The sequence below is a fragment of the Mytilus galloprovincialis genome, chromosome 10 (genome assembly GCF_965363235.1).
Source record: "Mytilus galloprovincialis chromosome 10, xbMytGall1.hap1.1, whole genome shotgun sequence".
Taxonomy (NCBI): Eukaryota; Metazoa; Mollusca; class Bivalvia; order Mytilida; family Mytilidae; genus Mytilus; species Mytilus galloprovincialis.
In genome coordinates, this window is record NC_134847.1 from 81692703 (window position 1) to 81707204 (window position 14502).

The 14502-nt window shown below is 32.1% G+C and overlaps 1 protein-coding gene across 2 annotated transcripts; it reads left to right on the top strand.

Annotated features, from left to right (window-relative positions):
- Positions 1-166: 166 nt before the first annotated feature.
- On the top strand, positions 167-14129 carry LOC143048568 (dehydrogenase/reductase SDR family member 6-like). Of its 2 annotated transcripts, none has more exons than XM_076222314.1 (10): positions 167-246; positions 3434-3508; positions 3720-3801; positions 5742-5838; positions 7030-7138; positions 7678-7738; positions 8764-8877; positions 9303-9361; positions 11005-11097; positions 13559-14129. In XM_076222314.1, exons 2-10 carry the CDS (start codon positions 3434-3436, stop codon positions 13610-13612), a joined length of 744 nt encoding a protein of 247 aa, XP_076078429.1. In that variant the 5' UTR covers positions 167-246; the 3' UTR covers positions 13613-14129. The 2 variants fall into 2 exon arrangements, with proteins under 2 accessions (XP_076078429.1, XP_076078428.1); XM_076222313.1 differs by lacking the exon at positions 167-246 and adding an exon at positions 526-564.
- Positions 14130-14502: the final 373 nt, after the last annotated feature.

Genomic DNA, 14502 nt, shown 5'->3' on the forward strand with positions numbered 1-14502 from the left:
TATTTGATTTTTGAGGGTTATTGATTTATATGAATATCTAAAAATTATTTAAATCAATATGTTATTATTTATAAATATGAATCTATATCAATCAGAAAAATATTTGAACAATGTATATCCTAAAGAATTGGAAGAGCAGTACAATTGAAATCATCCTTTTCATCAAATCATATTTAAGGGGGCGTGTCTACTTTCGTTTTGAATAGTGAGTACTACAGTACCTTGGATCAAAGTGTAGCTGACAAAGTAAGTTCATGTATAGTTCATACCTAAATGACAACAATTTTCCTTTATCCCAACAAACCGTGATACCAAATTAACATTATCTAACACCCTGAAACATCATGAAATCAAACATTGATGTGCCACGTCCTAATTGTTAAACTTTACTTTGATCCCACGCTTTATTCCGTTAGATCCTTTTCAATATTTTTTTCATTTTATGAAAGATATAATATGGATCAAAGATGAATGAAAAAAAAATAAGCAAATAAAAACTGATAGGCACCTATTAATGTACATGTATCTTTCTATTTTGTGATGTTACTGACACTATGGTTTCAGGTAAGCGGGGTGAAGGTTGGTACCTATTTAAACGTTTAACCCCGCTATATTTGTTTGCAGTGTCCTAAGTCAGGAACATGGTGTTCAGTGGTTGTCGTTTGCTGATGTGGTTCATAAGTCTTTCTCGTTTTTTGTTTAGATCGACTAGACTGTTGGAATTCCCGTTTGAATAGTTTTACACTATTCATTTTGGGGGCATCTATAGCTTGCTGTTCGGTGTTAGTCAAGGCCAATGTTGTCAATACACATTAAACCTTGTATGGTACTTCTAAGTTTTGATTTAGAAATAAGGAAATGTACGTGCTACGATGCCAATAAGACAAATATCCACTATAGATAGAGAAAAAAAGACGTAGATGTAAGCAAGTACATGTCACATTTTTAATCTTCAGCTGGCTATATTATTTTTGTATTGAAACCTAAGAATTCTAACCAGGCACAATTAAACAGAAACTAAAAAAGTAATTTATATTTGAGAGGTAAAATTGCAACCGTTTATTTTGGGGTAAATTAATTTATGGTCTTCTGATTCCTATAATTCCCTAACATTATATCATGAGTCTGTGCATGCTAAGTTACTTCATTTTAGTATAAGCTTTATACACACAATAGAGGTCAAACCGTATCAACAGTTCAATATACACGTTACATAATAATATTACAATGTACACTGATTGTGTGCCCTGATTATATAATAAAAATTTAGTGGATAATGATATCATATACTAGTAATAGGGTTACCAGTCACTTTATTCAATTGGATAAAAGTATTAACATTCTAAAGTTATTTATTCTTTTAAAGTTCCGCAGATGTAACGTAATTATATATCCCGAATAAAAGTAGCTTAAAAATTATAGAAATTGAGGAAAAGTATAATAGTTTGACATGCACTATTTCATCATGTTCATTGTCCTTATTTACATGCAGAATTATGTCAATTACTAACCTATTTTATAATACTTGATAACCAAGATAACAGATGTCTTTTATTTAGATAATGGAAAACGAAGATTATCTTTTTATACTCACTAGTATTTGACAATAATTACCTGTTTTAAATGAAGGAAGAACATGAAATATTAAATCACAGTATACACTCATTAAATTGTTTTTTTTTTCTATACTTCAATGAACATTTCTGGGCCTTTTATGGCCTCGGGGGGGGGGGGGGGGGGGGGGCACTTGCTATATAATTAGTGGTAGGGATGAGCCGCTAGAATAGGTCACTTTTTCATGCTCTATGATATATGAAAAGGGTGAGAAATTCAGATTAAATATGTCAATAGGTTGATATTATCACTTGCTTGATTATATCATAAGTATCTGAAACTAATCAGATGTCCGTATTTATTCTTGATGCGGTTAAACCACAGTCGTAAATGCATCAGTTATTTGTCAAACCAATTAAAAACTATTTATTCTGATGTGGTATTTCCACTGATGCCGGTGATAGATGCAATAAATCCAACTATTTTGACATTTGCACCTTATTAACATTCAAGGGTTTGTATACATAAAACATGATAACAATTATTTAAAGAAATTCCATTGTGACAGCGTCCTTTCGGAGGGAACGGCAATGATACTTTTTATCAGTTTTTAATTAATATTTAAACATGTTAAAATCAGTGAAGGTGTTACACTCTGGGGTGATATTACATTTATCCAGTGGCGGATCCAGGGGGGGGGGTTTCCGGGGGTGCGCACCCCCCTTTATTTTTGCCGATCAATGCATTTGTATCGGGACATATGTTTTGCACCCCCCTTTGCCCTGGGTGCCCTGGGTTAGCACCCCCCTTTCGAAAATTCCTGCATCCACCCCTGTTTATCTGACCATAGATGTACTATCATCTATGATCTGACCAAACGTCTTTTATATGTATTGTATTTTGAAATTGAAATATCTTCATAATGAAAGATGTAAAATGGGCAATAAGAAAACAGTGTTTAATATGTGAGGAATTTATTGGAAAGGAAGGTAATATTTTTGCGACAATTTTGCTCCTTAACAAGAACGTGATGATGAGAGGGGAAAATATTGGAATATATTTATAGGTCTGTTTTTTGTTATTAATTATATGACAAGGTATATATTTTTGATTAACAAAATATATGAAAAGGGTGGGGTACTTGAGGTCTCAGCTACTCACCCCTACCAAAAAAAGTTTGAAGTGCCCCCCCCCCCCCCCCCCGAGTTTATAGCTAACTATGTGGTATGTGATTTGCTTATTGTTGAAGGCCGTACAATGATCTATGGTAATATCCGTTTCATTTGGTCTCTTGGCAATCATACCACATCCTCTTTTTTCAAATTTCTATACATTTCGAACTAGGTTTTTAATGATTAATTATCAAAATTATTCAAAGTTTGATTTTTCTGCACGTCAACTCAGAGACAACGTTAAAACAGTGCATAAAAACAAACTCATTATTTCTTGTTTGCAACATAAAAATGTACTTATGAGAATTGAATGCTTTTGTTATAGGGTTGTATAAGCCTTGAACTTAACCACATTTATTTTTTGAATTGAGCGCATTGCATCCGTACTTCACGCGAAATGTGCTTAGGTCAACACTTTTACATCTTAGTAAAAATCAAATTTGAAGCATTTAATTCTTAATTATTATCTTTTTATCCCTTCTGATGTCATTTGATAAACTTTAAGGTCATTCAATAAATGAAAATACGTCAAGGAATATGTGTCGGGTGTTGACTTCATGTACATTTCTATAATGTCGTTATAACAACCAAGGACGTATATACGTCCTTGTAAAAACTAAAATTACTGTGACAGCTACCTTTAATTGGAACTATTTTAAAAGTACAGAATTTTTATATAATAATAGCATCCATTACTGTACTTTCAGATGCCTGGTAAATTGGAAGGTAAAGTTTGCGTCTGTACCGCATCAGCTCAAGGTATAGGAAAAGCTGTAGCGTTGGTACGTATAGTATCCTCGAATGTACATTGAGATATTTTGAGTAAGTTTCGAAGAAATATTAAAATACAATGTAGAATGTACTGAAATATTTTAAGTAAATACCTAAAATATTATAATTATTGCATTTTGTATATTTTAAATGTTCGATATTGTAGATAGAAATAGGAATAATCAGTAATTCATTGATTTGACTATAGTATATCTTTTTCAGGCATTTGCAAGAGAAGGAGCACAGGTAATCGCCACAGACATTAATGAAGAAAAACTAAAAGAACTGGCAGCCGAATCGTCCAGTACGTCAGCCTCTTTTCTTGTATAATATCTTTAAGACATGACGATTCCAGTATTAAGCATTTACAGTGATGAATAACCCTAGGAACTATATAATTTGAACACGTTAAAACCCGAAAATGAATTGATGTTGGTATTCGTTATGAAATTGACATATCACCCCAAAACACAACAACATGACAAAAAGGCATCTACAAATAAAGCAAAAATAATAGTTGAGTAGACTATAAGTGCCGATCTGCCCAAAAATCTGTCAGTGGTGAAAACATTACAAACATAATTTACACTCAAGTTTACATTATGTAAGTTTAAAATATATAATAGTGCACGAATATAACTTTCGTTTCCTTTTCCTTTTCCTATGTTTCAACATACAATTTTGTTGAAATGCACCAAAAAGACCAATTAAGGAGAGCTTACTCTGTAATTTGCTACCATTCTAACCAACATTTTTATATAGATTTCTGGAATTACTTAACACAATGAAACTAAAGACCTACCATTTATAAATCAGAATTAGGGTTACATCAAAATAGCATGGTTATATCAGTGTTTTTAAATTCTTTTAGATTGCCTGATTGTTACAAAGACTAACAATTAAGTCCACTCTTCGAACTACAAAGTATGGTCACTACATGGTCAAGTACCCTGTGGTAATAAATATAACTAAAACACAACCGCTAAATCAAAGGTTTTAAGAGCGTGGTTGACAGTATGTATGTAAACTGTTGCAGGGTGAATTTTTGTAAAATTTATGACTGGGAAATGTCAAAAGAGGTATACAATAACAGTCATATTTACTTTGGCACAGGACACTTTAGCCTTTCCCTTTTTTTTCCAAAATTATTTAATTTTTGTTTTCTGTTAATTTTCATTATTTTCACGGTTTTCTGTATACTATGTCATTATGAACACATATACTATAAATAAAGTATGTTTGCGGTTTATTATCAATTCCAAATTTACTTTCCATGGACTTCTATAATACACCAGTGACCGCCTTGGATAGTAAACTTGGGATTAATAGTATATAGCAAATGCACTTTATTTATAGTACATGTATGACCATAGTATACAGAAAAAAAGCGATAATAATTTGCCTGTCCCCAAGTACTTATGCAAATTGACAGTCCTAAACGATAGTCTTGTCTATGACTGAAAGGTTCGTCCGGTAACGGAAGCAATATCCGGACGCCCTTAATTTATTTTTTCTCCCAAAATAACCCAAATGGAATAATCATAAGCGAGGATGAAAAATGCGACTTTGCAATGGTACCTATAGGACACAGAAGCATGATAGTTAATTCATTGTGGGAGGAATAAAACTACACACAAAATGAGGTCTTTTCATTTAATAGTATCGATGTTTTACTTGGTCGATTTACAAAAGAGAACTGGTGTCGTCAACTATTTTATCAAATTTGTGTCAATAGAGATCTATTGATTTCCAAAAAAAATAAAAATGAAAAAGGAGCCTGTTATTTAGTTTTTGTCGCTTGTTTATGTTTTACATTTTTGTTTTTTGTTATTTTTTTTGTACATAAATTATGTTGTTAGTTTTCTCGTTTGAATTGTTTTACAGTGTCATTTTGGGGCCTTTTATAGATGACCATGCAGTATGGGTTTTGCTCATTGTTGAAGGCCTCACGGTGACCAATAGTTGTTAATATATGTGTCATTGTTGGTCTCTTGTGGAGAGTTGTCTCATTGGCAATCGTACCACATCTTTATTTTTTATATTGTATTCTTTCGAAAAAAAAAGATCTTTGAATAAGAAATGACATTAGTTTTAAGCTCACATAAGATGGTACGTAAAATATTTTTTATCTCTTCAGATAAATAGAAAAGAAAATTAGAAAGTATATCAAGGTTATTCTTTTTCTTTTCAAATCGTAGAAATAATAATATAAGTTCAGTTTTTTTTTATTTAATCCTCTTGTAGATATAACAGTACAAGTTTTAGATGTTACAAAATCTGATGCGGTGAAGGCGTTTGCTGAGAAGATAGATAAAGTTGATGTATTATTTAACTGTGCTGGGTATGCATTATAGTATATAATAACGGTCATAGCGGCATCTGTATATATATACACAGGTTCTTAAAATACTAGTATGCAAAGTCATTTTTTGTTGTTGTTTGGATTGTTTTAAGCTACATTTCTGTAAATATAGACAATGAAATTCCCCTTAGGAAACTCCCTTTGCGGCTAAAACTGTGCCACTTTTACTATGAAATTTCGTAAACAAACTATATCCCAGAACTAAAAGTTGATATGCACTATTATTTTTTCAAAGGTCAAAATATAGGGCTGCGGGCCTAATTCCATGGTGGATTGTTGTTTCATTTGTTGTCACACCACACCTCCTTAAATTTAATTTATATTAATTGAGTTGAGCTCGGATATTGTCACACCACACCTCCTTAATTTTCATTTATATTAATTGAGTTGAGCTCGGATATTGTCACACCACACCTCCTTAATTTTCATTTATATTAATTGAGTTGAGCTCGGATATTGTATGTCCCTATCATAAACACACAACGAAAAAATGACTTCGAGTAACAGAAACTGTTACAACTGTTTTTTTGCAATCCTTAATTCTTTAGAAGTTCGACATTCGGTTTGCAATGTGGAACAGGCATATGGAAATCAATGCATAGAGATATTCCTGAAAGCATTCGGAATGGGTGATCTCTCTCTTCTGTTTTCTTGTACAATGTTATATGTCAAATTTTTGTAATTAATATCAAGAATTGCGAATGAAATATTTTAAGCATACACAAATCTGACAAATATAAAGTAAGTATTATTAACAAAAAATGACGTAATGAAAAAAGGATAGATTTAAGAAGATGTGGTGTGAGTGCCAATGAGACCATTCTCCTTCCAAGTCACAATAATAGTTATCAATATAGGTCAAAGTACCGTCTTCAACACGGAGCCGTGAATGTGATAGTACTGACAGGAAAACGGAAATTGAACAATTAGAAAACGCAACGTTCATGCAATGTAGTGCGAACGTTTTTATTTTCCAATTTGTAAAAACGAGAAACACTTATGATGCATTTTAAGCACGAATGTGATAGTAGTGACAGGAAAACGGAAATTGAACAATTAGAAAACGCAACATTCATGCAATGTAGTGCGAACGTTTTTATTTTCCAATTTGTATAATCATAAAAGAAATTTTAAAAATATTTGACAAAGTCCATTTTTATAATATTTCAGGTTTGTACATAATGGATCTATACTTGAAACCTCAGAAGAGCAATATGATTTTTCATTTGATCTGAATGTAAAAAGCGTATACAGAATGTGTACACAATTTATACCAAAGGTAAACTCAAATATAAACGTATGAATTGTAAAGAAGTAAACCCTTGTATACTATGAACTGGAAATATAATTTATGATATTCCAACACGACTTAATGAGTAATATGATTTGAAATTCTGAGATTGCGTTTTTTAAATGAAGGCTATATCGGTTATATATGCCCAGTAGCTGCTAACACTTGGACAGAAAACTGCTAACGAGAAACAATAATAACAAGGTTTATAGGGTCATAAGTACTTTTGTCAAAAAGTTGTTATGTGCCATTTTGGGCTGAAAAGAGGTTACTAACAAATTCCATAAATTGTAAGATGTCTATTTTTGTTATGCACGAGAGACTAGTATGTTTTAATCATCTGATCATTCAGAACTATTAATGTGTTTAAAGAAATAGTTCATAGCGTTAATTTGAAGTTCGGGGAAACGTTATACAGAATTTTGAACTACATCTCCCGAATTATTGTGTTTAAAGCATTTAGGACATACAGTATCGGAAGACATCCAAATTTATATATTAGTAATATCAAAATTAAATACTTTTAGATGAGAAGTGCCAAGAAAGGAAGTATAGTCAGTATTTCATCTGTTGCCTCTAGTATCAAAGGTCAGTTTACATTTTTATGTTTATAAAACACTTTTTATTATGTAAAAGAACCTAAAAGTTATCAATTTACTTTAGGGCACACATATATATATACATACATGTAAAAATAGTGCAGACACCCATTATTTCCGTTTACAATACAGTAATGGAACAAATTACCTGTTTAAGGTAGCACAATACAAAGATTTTATAACTCCAACTCCCAAGTTTTAAAATGCTGGAACTTTCTTAATAATGCTTGAACTTTTATAAAAGTGGTAGTTTTGGATAGCCAACAGATTACTCTTTCAAATAAATGCAATGCTAGTATTATGCAACAATTATGTAACCAATTATAATGTTAACTGTGTCTAAAATATTTTTCACCAAATTTCCACTTTCAAATGAAATTAGCTTCTGCATAGGTATCCCTAGAGGGTTGCTTTTATTATATGTTGTTTCTAGCGCCATTATCTACAAAAGGGTGTCTCAGATTTCAGATAGAATGTATAGAACAAATTTTACACCTAATTGAACATTATCTTCTTTTATGTGGTTAGGATGTTTACACCAATTAGAGATTTATGAGAGAATGGAACACCATAGAGACAATCTGAGACACCCTTTTGAAGCCCATGATGTGTTGATTAAGATTCCGTTAAAATTTTCTGTATAGTTAAAGAGATGATAGAGCTAAATTCATTCAAGTGAACTTACCCAGATTTTGCCACTAATTACATAATAATTGGTTACATAATGATTGCATATTAAAAATATTACATTCATTTAAAAGATTAAGCTTTTATCTATCTATATATACCTCTTTTATTATTTTCTATGCATTCATAAGAAAGTTACAGTATTTCAAAGGTTAGTGATTGGAAGTAAAAAAATCTTTGTATTGTGCTACCTTAAAAGTTCATTCTCCACCAGTAGATAGCTTTTTAGATGTGATATCCATCGAGTTTTTATAGTTTTTGTATTATTTAAGACTGCTCTTATTGTAATTTTTTTATCATTGAATTTTGTTGTTATTAATTGTACAGGTGCTCCTAACAGATGTATATACGGTGCTACGAAAGCAGCTATCATAGGAATGTCGAAAGCAATGGCTTCAGATTTTATCAAAGATGGCATCAGAGTAAACTGCGTTTGTCCAGGTAAACAATGTACTGATTTAAGATCAGAGAACACTCCTAATATAGCGTAGGATTGAGCATTTCAGTGTTGACATGAACTATCATTCATTTGGTCATAAAAATAAATAACTGTTTACAAAAAAATGAATTTTGTTTAAAACTAAGGATTTTCTATCCAGGAATAGATTACTTCAGGTTTATTTGGCAAAATTTTTCGGAATTTTAGACACCTATGCTCTATTGCTTGATACTTTATTTGACCTTTTTTACTTTCTTGATATGAGTGTCACTGGTGAGTCTTTTGAAGACGAAACGCGCATCTGTCGTTCACAGTTTTCATCATTGAATCTATGTTGAGTTTATCATTTCTGAACATATCGTAAAAAAATATAACAAATGACATGTCATTCTAACGCAGATAAACGAAATAGTTTGCTCTTTTGTAGGTACCATCTTTACTCCATCATTAGATTCAAGAATAAGAGATCTTCCAGATTATGACGAGGTAAACAGAACAAAACAATAAAAACCTGTATACATAAAACAGGATTAAAATCATTTTACGATAGCTAATAGAGGCATATATTCCTGCTATTATTTAATTATTGTATACTATGGTACACCACACTGACATTGAACCTACAAAACATAATTGATTTAATAAGCATCAATCCTAACAGCTGTTTGTTGCTCTGAAATAATGATCCTACAATAGTATACATTAGTTCTGTATTTTCTGACAAAACAACATATGCTATATTTAAATACATGTTGTATTCTTTTTTCTGGTGGAAATAACTGTATTCAAAGTTCTGGTGTTGCAGGGCCGTAACTACCTATGAGGCAGGGGAGGCAACTGCCTCCCCTGAATTTTTCTACACCAAAATTTTTTTCAAGTTATAAAATAAAATATTGACAATATGTACACGAAGAAATTGAAATCATATTATAAACAACACAAGTTTACAGTTTTAACAGTGTTATCGTGATACGTGGTATGTCTGTCATTTTTCGGATTTTTGATCGAAAGTGAACCGTTTCAGTTACTTTTTTTTTTCGTGTGGCCGTCCGTCTGTTATTCAGTATTGAGGGGTCAGTATTCGTACGAGAACACATATGAAACTTTGCTTTCGATAATTTTGAATAAAAACTTAACTATTCACATTTCTTTGGGGGCTCAATAAAGCAGAGGAAGTTCCTTTTGTATTGTGAATCTTTTAAGATATCGGAAATTCGTTACCGGCTGAATCAGCTGTTGGATCGTTTTTTTTTTAAGTCTCCCGATCGTACGAGAACATAATTTATGGTCAATGCCCTAGAAGGTAAACACTCCCATTCGTTGTAGCAGGGACTTTCTATACTAAGTATATACTAGACTAGTATAGAAATTCCCTGGTTGTAGTTATATACATGTCTGTTCAGCTTTCAACAATATTGAAATTCAAGATCCTCGACCAAAAAAATATCTTGCGTTCTATTACCTTGCTTTATATGTTTTTTGAACTTACCAGTTTCTAAAAAAAATATCTTTAAATACAGATAATAATTGTTTGCATGAAAATTGTTCCAAGGATCCAGCAAAATTGATCTTTCTTAAAGTAAGGAAATCGAAGGAAAACGGGTAATTTTTAGCCATATCATTTAAGAAGAAAATCCGCGGTCACAATGTATTTAATGTTAGGCCTTCACGACGGAACCTTGGCTCACCCCGAACAGCAATCTCAGCTTGTTTTTTCATAAGTTTGAGTTGCTTCCAGGTTCAAGCAATACTGATGTATCTTATCAAGCAATACTGATGTATCTTAAAGTAAGGAAATAAAGGGAAACGGGTCATTTTTAGCCAATGACTGAGGGGGAAAAAATCGGCGGGGGCTGCGCCCCCCCCCCCAACCCCTATCTTGAGGGCCTCAATCGGCGGCCCCAAAACCCCTGCCTCCCCTGAATTCGGACCTTAGTTACGGCCCTGTGTTGCATTAATCATCAACTAATTATGCAGTAACACTCCTGAAAGAATGACACAGAAGTAATTAACAATATTTATTTATCATGTCTCGATCAATTTTGAGCACTTGCTGGAGAAATGTATACATCTTTTAGCATACTAAGGCCGAAGTATACGACATATTATCAAAATAATACTCTTTTTAGGCTATAAAAGGATTTATGGCCAGGCAGCCTATAGGCAGATTTGGAACTGCAGAGGAAGTAGCTAATATGGTGTTGTTTTTAGCATCAGATGAGGTAATACACATAAATCATGCATGCATAACTTATATTTGTGACAAAATCAAAAGCTCAAGCACATCAAACGATGTCAAACACATAAAAACAAATGACATATAAGCTAAGAATTATATGTCACTTCACGGCTTTCAGCAATTAGAAAACCCTTTACCACAAAGACCACGAAATGACAAATGTAGCATAACTAAGATATTCACGGTTCACAACTAGGTAGAGAATTGTTTCTTACAATGAACATGATGAACCATATCTTCAAAAGTTTTGCGGAAATCCATCTGCATTGTTGAAATTGAATATCTCTGTCAATCATGAATGATCATCATATATTTTCAGCTCACCTGAACGGAAGGGCCAAGTGAGCTTTTCCCATCACTTTGCGTCCGGCGTCCTTCGTCGTCCGTCGTCGTTGTTAACTTTTACAAAAATCTTCACCTCTGAAACTATTGGGCCAAATTAAACCAAACTTGGCCACAATCATCATTGGGGTATATAGTTTACAAAATGTGTACGGTGATCCGGCCAACCAACCAAGATGGCCGCCATGGCTAAAAATAGAACATAGGGGTAAAATGCAGTTTTGGCTTATAACTCAAAAATCAAAGAATTAGAGCAAATATGACATGGAGTTAAATTATTTACCAGGTCAAGATCTATCTGCCCTGAAATTTTCAGATGAATCGGACAACCCGTTGTTGGGTTGCTGCCCCTGAATTGGTAATTTTAAGGAAATTTTGCTGTTTTTGGTTATTATCTTGAATATTATTATAGATAGAGATAAACTGTTTACAGCATTAATGTTCAGCAAAGTAAGATTAACAAATAAGTCACATGACTGAAATGGTCAGTTGACCCCTTTAGGAGTTATTGCCCTTTATAGTCAATTTTTAACCATTTTTCGTAAATCTTAGTTATCTTATACAAAAATCTTCTCCTCTGAAACTACTAGGCCAAATTAATCCAAACTTGGCCACAATCATCTTTGTGGTATCTCGTTTCGAAAATGTGTCCGGTGACCAGGCCATCAAATCAAGATGGGCGCCATGGCTAAAAATAGAATATAGGGATAAAATGCAGTTTTTGGCTTTTAACTCAAAAACCAAAGCATTTAGAACAAATCTGGCATGAAGTTAAATTGTTTATCAGGTCAAGATCTATCTGCACGGAAATTTTCTGATGAATCGGACAACCCGTTGTTGGGTTGCTGCCCCTAAATCGATAATTTTAAGGAAATTTGGCTGTTTTTGGTTATTATCTCGAGTATTATTATAGATAGAGATAAACTGTAAACAGCAATAATGTTCAGCAAAGTAAGATTTACAAATAAGTCAACATGACCGAAATGGTCAATTGACCCCCTAAGGAGTTAATGTCCTTGACAGTCAATTTTTATCAATTTTCATAAAATTTGTAAATTTTTATTAACATTTTACACTGAAACTACTGGGCCAAGTTCATTATAGATAGAAATAATTTTAAGCAGCAAGACTGTTTAGCAAAGTAAGATGTACAAACACATCACCATCATCAAAACAAAAATTTGTCATGAATCCATCTACTTCCTTTGTTTAATATTCACATAGACCATGGCCAAGGTGAGCGACACAGGCTCTTTAGAGCCTCTAGTTACAACCTGTCGAAACCCCAATCCCATTATCTTTTCTTTGATTTTGTCATCAACCAAGGAGACTTTTAGCTGTAGATTACTGGCCATGTGCAACATGACACCTGATATTAGAATAAGAAGAAACAGTACTTTACCGATGTTAAAAGTTCACAATTCCATTTTGAAGAAAGTTACACACACATGTCATAACAGAAATCGCTTAATCAGAGCAAAGTAGGTCACTTCTATGTGATTTTCCATTTAAGAGATGTAAAACATTTTAAAGGTTTCCACAAACAATAGATGCAGGAACCCGAGGAACCCGAGATACCACGATGTAATTCAAAACTCATTTATGTCAATTTCAAAATGAGAGGGTTCCATGTCGAAAAAACACAAAAACTCAGAAGCATTTCGAATAGAATATATTCAAAGAACGACTGTTTGAGTAGCACAATACAGGATGCAAAGGAAGTTCTGCTCCATTAAATGAAAGCTATTATTTTGCAATCAGTCGAATGAAAGAAAAAAGATATCTGTGAAAAATATTTTCCCCACATCTCCAGAAAATCAAATGGTTTTCTCCTTGTCATTTACGAGAGATTCAGTAACACTTTATTGAATTAAAAACCTTGTGAATCAAGTTGTCATTTATGCATTATCTTCTTCTCGACAATTAATTGTCTTTTGTTCATTTTGTCTGCGTCCGTTGTAGATTGAATTACAGATATATAGATTTGAAGGTGGCTAGATTATTATTCATTTTTTTAATTTTTCTATCATGATCTCCTCCATTATCTCGGAATTGAATATTTGAATATTTTACATTTTATGAAATTCTTGTTTTCAATTTAGGCCTCCTATGTAACTGGACAAGAATTTGTTGTTGACGGTGGATGGAGTATGTAATGGAAGATGTTGTGATGGATCCAAGAAAATTCCTAAATACGAGAAAAAAAAATGATAACAAAATAATCAGTAAAAATTATATTTTAATTCTATTTTTTTTAAAAAGGTTTCCAAATTGCCACGAATTACAAATATTTAAAGTTCTTGCAAGGTTATTATTGTAACGCATGTAAATACGATAATATTTATCACAAAAGATATTTTGTTCTTCCAAATAAATAAGAATTTCCAGGTAACTGATGTATTTTTAAAGTCAAATTGTCTATTTTTGTATGAAACATATATTCCTCATTGTATTATTATATGTTTCATGTCAGTCCTTGATAATTCACAAGTTTTGAAAAAATGCCCATGTTAAAATGTTAACTACACATTTTTTTTTAAATTCTTTTCAAAGAATCTTGAATATGGTGTCTTCTGTATTTGGTATTTTTGTTATTTTAATTTTGTTAGTTTGCAGCATTATTTAAACTTGAGATAATTTACATATATATTCATATTACAATTGATATTTTGTAAATATAAACTGTGGTTACATTTCATGTATTGGTCATTATTTTCCAGTCTTTTAAATTGTAAAGGGAAAATGACTTGTATGATAACTAGAGTGACATGATTGTACATGTGTATACATTTATTTTATTGTTACATGATTCATATGGTTGCCAAGGAACAAACGAAATTGAACAAATTATTATGTAAGGTTAAATATTTAATTCGAACTATGATCTAAAAAAGGCAGTATTTTGTTTGATCGTATTTGATGCAAAATGTCCCAAGCATTTATTTATATTTAGTTTACATATAATATGTACTTTGGTGTTATAATTTGAATGAATAAAAGAATATAAACAGACATGTTAAGAGTTTGTAGTTCAAAATCTTTTAGC